The sequence below is a fragment of the Fundulus heteroclitus genome, chromosome 7 (assembly GCF_011125445.2).
Source record: "Fundulus heteroclitus isolate FHET01 chromosome 7, MU-UCD_Fhet_4.1, whole genome shotgun sequence".
NCBI classification, from domain to species: Eukaryota; Metazoa; Chordata; class Actinopteri; order Cyprinodontiformes; family Fundulidae; genus Fundulus; species Fundulus heteroclitus.
In genome coordinates, this window is record NC_046367.1 from 11869473 (window position 1) to 11876329 (window position 6857).

Here is a 6857-nt window from a genome sequence, read left to right on the forward strand (position 1 = left end):
CCTCTGGCATTAAAATCCTTTGTTTTTTATCCTTATCCCTTCTTTAACACTAAGAGTTAGACTTTAATACAGTAGGTCCATAAATATATGTACAATTGGTAAAAAATAAAAAACCACTGGGTTTATTTTTACCATTTTACTTATATAATTAATATTTAAGCCCGTGAGCCTCTTTTCAAGGGGCTTGAGCTCTTTAGTAACAATAACTGAGACCGACACACACTTATCATATGTCCAGATCTTCATCTGAGACTCCTCTACAAAAGTATCTACCAAATATATAATAGCATCCCACACTTTAAATGTCAAGAATAAATCTTTTTTTTTCTTTTGATTAGGGTAAATTTTATTTACTCCGGCCCAGAATAATTTACTCTCACATTGTCCTTTCCACGTCATCCTCCAGGACCTTTAAATGCATTTTTATTGAGAAACAGAGTAGAGATCACATAGATGGAAAGTATTCGCACACTACGGTCCTGCTGTAGTCTACGCCTGCTCTGTCTCTGCCTGTCTCGCTTTCCGGCTCCCCCTAATACTGCACAGTGGCCTTGGCTTGAGACAAAACAAAGACAGTCTATCGTAGACAATCAGTATCCCCCAGCAGCGGCAGCATTTGGCCTTGCAATCAGCAAACAGTGGATCTTATACACAGCCATCATGTCTGCAGGCCTCCTATGTCCGAGTGGTGTGAGACCATAGTGACTTCAGAATAATATTTTTATAACATTCATCTCTTTTTTTTTTTTTTTTTTTCATGATAGCGTCGTCAGCATCAAAACAAAACAAGATGACCCATCATATGAAACGTGGACAAAACACAGAGGACCCATTTCTGTAAGCACGTAAAGTGGGACCCAAAAGGAACCCGTGTTGGAACCAGGCAGTGCTGGAACTTTTAGTACAGATCAACATGAATGCTTCATAGAGTTTTATCACACAAGATCAAAGGTTTAGCTTTTATCTACAATTTAGGGTTCATCTAATTAAGTAAGGCCTGTTTCAGGTCCCTATGCGCACATTATTTTAAATTTACATTAGGCTAGGTAAGCTAAACCTGTTCAGTAACCAAGGTTACTGATATGTAAGGTATGAATCAAGGTTCATACCTTACATATCCAGGAGTACCAGTGTGGGGTATCAGAGGGCAGGCTGGGCCTTCACGCACCAGAAAACCTCATCCTTTCTAAAGGATGATAAAAACTGATGTGACCCCAGGTGAAATCACGCCAATCTGAGCGAGAAGTACCTCTATTAAAACTAGGAGTTACCATTACCAGCAAATTCTAAAGGATCTTTAGAACCAATCAGATCCTGGTTCTTCCTATATCAAATCAAAAGGTGCATAAACCATAGGTCTTTGTGTGTCTGAAGCAAACAGTTTCCATGTATTACCATACAACCGTATTGGTGAACATGATGCAACATTACAGTGTAGATCTCATAACACAAAAAATCAAACTTGTGAGTCAGTGGAACAGAGCAGTTAAACAAACAGCAACACAATATGAGAAGAGTCCGAAACGTCAAGAACGCAAAGTTAAGAAAGCCTTCAGGCCTTTCAGGGCACAAGGCAGAAATTTATCTAATCGCGCTTAGGGTCTCTTCAGGCAACTCCTCCCGTTGTAGAATAAGAAATCAGCGTTCTCTGGCTTCTGCATCCCCAGTCCTCTTCTTGGTTCCTCCTCGCAGGCTGGACAATTGGGCTGGATGGTAATGAATGTTCAGTTCTGGATGGGGCACTGAGCATTTTATTTTGCATTTCTCCCTAATAAAACACTTTGTGAAAATGGTCTGCAGACATGAGCCCTTGTTTCTATTGGGGAACAAAAACAAGGTGTAATTAGTGTTCTTATCAAAACTCCATTCATGTGTCATTTATTAAAACCATCCTCCAAGCACTTTCACATTCAAGATAATTCTGTGCACAATTATTTAGCTCCCAGAATTCTAAAATTGAATTATTAATTAAAAGAGTAATTTTTAAGTTCAAATGTATTTGCAGTAGTTTTCCAGCAATACTTAGCAGAATGCTCTCAATGTGTGTCTTAACTTTTATTGTCTGACAGTCAAAGTTCTCTGCAACATAATTTCATCACCATATTTGTTTCATGTCATTTTCCCGTTTTATTTTGAAAACCCAGCTGAGAGAAAGGAAGCCTTTCCATGTGGCAGCCTTTTCCAACTTCACCTTGACTTGTATCAAACCTTTTCTCTCTCTCTCTCTCTCTCTCTCTCTCTCTCTCTCTCTCTCTCTCTCTCTCTCTTTTTTTTTAAGAAAAAAGGGAGGTGCTGTTCCGCACAGAGAAGACAAAATGTTTATACCATGCTGTTACTGTTTAAGGGTGCCAAGGTTCTACAAAACAAAGCAGTGAGCAGGAGAGGTAGAGAACAGGAGCTTTTTGAAAACGTTCTAACATTGTTGAACAACTAAAGCTACTTAAGCAAATCAGAATTAGTTCCCACTTTAATCCTAAAATAAAGTAAACCTTATATGTGATTATTTGCCTTTTTTCTCAACTGAGGATTAAGGAATTTGATTAAGAAGTTATTGGATGAACCCCTCTCTGCGTTCCTATTTGTCTAGGCCTTGGTAATCTGATCTTTGTGTTTTGAGTGCCTGGTCAGGAAAGGTTAAGGTTATCTGAACCTTTCTGTTTTAAGAAACCCTGAAAACCCAGAACCCTTTACAGTCAGTGTTAAGTGTCAGGTAACCTGTGGGACCATGTCGTCATCTCTCTGGTTCCACCAGCTGTGCCCCAGGGGTCTCCACACCCCATGTGTGGAACGTCTCTCATTGTAAGGATCTCACCTTATGTCCCATTCAAGATGTTCTTTACACAACAGGACTTCCAATGTGGGATGTCATTGCTGCTTTAATGTTCCTCAGAGAAAACCTTCATTCATTGATATCACCTTTTAAGCTGTTACCCTTTTATCATCACAGCCTCTCAGCAATCTTGACCAGATCTAAAATGTCCCCATAATTTAATCTAATTAAATTAATCTTACTTATTTTCTGTATGTAAGAGGATAACCATATCCTGTTCGTGACGCCAAATGTTATGGGAATTCTAAACAATAATAACTGGCTTCCCATCTTTACTAAATGAGGAGACGGTGGTGATGAAGTTCCAGCACTTTTATTGAGAAACAGAGCAGAGATCACATAGATGGAAAGTATTCACACCCCACGGTCCCGCTGCAGTCTGCGCCTGCCCTTTCTCTGCCTGTCTCGCTTTTCGGCTCCCCTTAATACTGCACAGTGGTCTTGGCTTGAGACAAAACAAAGGAAGTCTATCATAGACAATCAGTATCCCCCAGCAGCGGCAGCATTTGGCCTTGTAATCAGCAAACAGTGGATCTTATACACAGCCATCATGTCTGAGTTTTGTGAGGCCATGGTGACTTCAGAATAATATTTTTATAACATAATGTCAGTTTATGAAAAACATTCATTCAACATCAAAACAACATTGAACACCAAACAGTTGAAATTGTGGTGTTATCTCATCATGGATTCAGCATTGAAAATATCAACCATTTTTGAGATGTATGTCTAATAAACATTATTTTTACAAATGTGCCTTTTAAAAATGTTGCTGATATATGTCATTTGAAAAATAGTGTTTCAACATCCAAACAATGCTCATTAATTAACTGTTGAAAGAGTATTTGAAACATGAATGATGATGCAATGTTAAAAGCTTAACTTTAAATGTGATATTTGAGTTGATTCATGATCTACCAGCATATTTTTTTCTCTCCCAGGAGAGAGTACTTGGGAGATAAACAGTCCGTTTGTGTACATCTCACTAGCTAGTCGGCCATTTATTAATTATTAATAAATGGCCAATCAGAATAAAAATGCATCACGTAAACGAGCCAATCAGAATATGATGATCGGATTAAGCTCAATTGGAATGAAATAGTATTTTGAATGAGAGGGGTGGTTTATGCCAATTGATGAGCCAATCAACGTGCATGTAAACACTTGTCAGTCTCGAGTTATTACGAATGTGGTAAACTGATCCAAGTGTGCATGTGCACCTGATGTATCCAGCATTCATCCTTGCCTACCAGCCAAGTTTCTGACCAGGTTCTTGTTCTTTGGATTTCCTTGTCTTGCCTTTCCCTTGTTGAACACTCATTGGCTTTCTGTATTCCATACATAACCTGGGCTACATCATGTCTACAAACCCTGTGAAGCATGTCAGCAATCATACCATGGCTCCTACCCAGAGCCATCATAATACACTGGCCCAGATCTGCCACAGAACGTCTGCCCAGAGTTTCCTGTTTGCTCCTTCCAAGAGATGTCTGTGTTTGCCTGCGCTGGGGTTTTTATCTTTAATTTAAATAAACCTTTGAAACACAAACATCATGTCTGGCTCGAATATCGGTTCTCTGCTTGCTCTGGTATTACATAGTCAGAGGTATCCGGCGGTCGTCAGTAGCTGGATCTGAGGCAATCAGCCAGCAACAGTGCCTGCAGCTTGCGGCAGAGGGTTAGGAGAAATGTATAGGTTCTCTGGAGACTGTTTTCAACCAGACCTTCCATAGTTTACATGGAGGTGTCGGCTAGACCCTCCATGGCTGACGTGATCATAGAAGGCTTGGGTAGCTGTTCTTGAGAAGGTTGACCATGGTTTTAAGCTGCCACAACAGCCTCAAAACTCCTCTCCATCTCCTCAAATCTATTCAGAACATCCAGAGGAGGATGGAAAAGAACATACTCCCACAGGATCTTGATCTTTAGGGCAAATTTCCTCAGAACCTCACCCCGCTCATCAAATGAAGCGTAAACACCTGAAATGGTGAGGACATCACATAGGCAGGGCTGCCAGAGCTGATGCAGCAGACACGATTAGATCTGTAAGACAGGCTTATATTGAAACCAGGCAGGCAACGACAGGCAAATAAATCCATAGGGGCAGAAGGCAATGTAGATGTCTGACAGGGGCTGGACAATGTAGGGAAATCTGTTAAACTTGGTCTTAGTCATGAACAGAGATCATGCAGGGAAATTGCTGGACATCTACTAACTCCAGACTTTCAATAATCTGGCGCCTGTCTGCCTGCTGAAGTCCAGAGTACATAGGCAGATGATCAGGTGAAGGAGATGAGCTAGACTGAGCTGCCAATGGAGTTGATTCAAAGGTGCATTCGATGATTTTGATTGCATCATTGCAAGATGAGTGGCAGCAAGCGGACAGGCAGGCCTGAACATGACAGTGTTTATTTGCTTCCAACGTTGAAAACTCTTAATAAAACAAATGGCCTAAAATCAAACAAACTAATGAGACAATATTCCCTTAATGGTTCTGATCATTTAGAAAATGAAAAGGTTTGTCTATATGTAAAAAAAAATATATAGGTTAGTGAAGCCTAAGGGAGGGGTAGGAGGGCTAATAAATGCTAAATTTTACTGCAAAAAGAATACTGAAGATCTGACAAATGTTCCTTTTCAGGAAGTTCTTACACTTGTCTGTTTGATGAAGTTGTTATCATGCCAACAGCTCTATATGGAATAGATTGAAATCCATAGTGGATCAAAAGGTCTATTTAAATAGTTGATCTAACTCTTTCCATTCTGAACATGCAAGAGGTGTGAGTATCCGTAAACAAAGAAGACACATGCTTGCCTGACTGTCTCATTTACTTATTTATACAATTTGTATTAATCTTCCTGAAGTTATGAATATAACGTACATTAATCTTGATGGCCATGTGGAGTTGGAAAAATATAGGATTCTTTATTTCTTCATCATGGTCACAGGTTATATTTTGATTCTGTCCTGCAATTCTATCATTGTTTATCTGGTTGTGATTCACAAAAACCTCCATGAGCCTATGTACATTTTTATTGCTGCCTTGTTAATCAATTCTGTTCTTTTTAGTACTTGTATCTACCCAAAGCTTTTGATAGATTTTTTATCAGAGAAACAGATTGTGTCTTATCAGGCTTGTCTCACTCAAACAGCTGCATTTTACTCTTTGAGTTGTTCAGAATTCTTGCTTTTAGCAGCCATGGCTTATGACAGATTTGTGTCGATATGTAAACCTCTGCAATATCATACGATCATGAGAAAAAGAACAGTAATTATTTTTCTTGTTCTAGCTTGGCTTGTACCTGCTTGCCACACTGTTGTGCCTGTCATTGGAAATGTAAATACAAAGCTCTGTAGTTTTACTTTAAGTGGTATTTTTTGCAACAATATAGTGAATTCTCTTTTCTGTGTGGCTTCGAGAGCATTGTTGATATACGGCTTAGTTGTTTTATTCAACATTGCTCTTCTTCCAATGCTTTTCATACTATTCACTTACACAATAATACTTGTAGTGGCCTGTAGAAGTTGTAGAGAAGTCCGGAAAAAAGCAGCACAGACATGTTTACCTCACCTTTTGGTTTTAATTAACTATTCTTGTTTGATTACTTATGACATGATTATTATTAGACTAGACTCTGATATTTCAAAAACTGCACGTTTTGTAATGACAATGCAAATGATGATGTGTAATCCTCTTTTTAATCCAATCATATATGGACTCAAAATGAGAGAAATTTATAAACACCTTAGCTGGTTGTTTTGTAAAGTCATAGTTAAGTAGCTTATTTTTACCTTTTATCTTTAACTGTGTGTGTGATTTTCTGCCCTTTTGGTAAAATTAGGCATTTTTGTGTTTTTTTAACTAACGGTGATAATAAAACCATTTCACTGGTAAATAAACACCAGGTCAAGCTTTCAAAAGGAATGGTCCTTTATGGATCTATATTATATATTACAGCCAATAATGGTTACATTATAGGCAATGATGGCTATTTTAATGGGTCAAATATCAAGGAACTATCATGT

The 6857-nt window shown here is 38.7% G+C and overlaps 1 protein-coding gene across 1 annotated transcript; it reads left to right on the plus strand.

The window, feature by feature from the left end:
* The first annotated feature begins 5691 nt into the window (after positions 1-5691).
* LOC105940265 (olfactory receptor 2AT4-like) lies at positions 5692-6646 on the plus strand. The gene has a single exon (XM_012882752.3). It carries the CDS (start codon positions 5698-5700, stop codon positions 6610-6612), a length of 915 nt encoding a protein of 304 aa, XP_012738206.1. The 5' UTR covers positions 5692-5697; the 3' UTR covers positions 6613-6646.
* The last annotated feature ends 211 nt before the right edge of the window (positions 6647-6857 follow it).

Bases quoted from the DNA above. Each gene is read 5' to 3' on its own strand.
- LOC105940265 (XM_012882752.3), top strand. From the start codon at position 5,698: ATGAATATAACGTACATTAATCTTGATGGCCATGTGGAGTTGGAAAAA.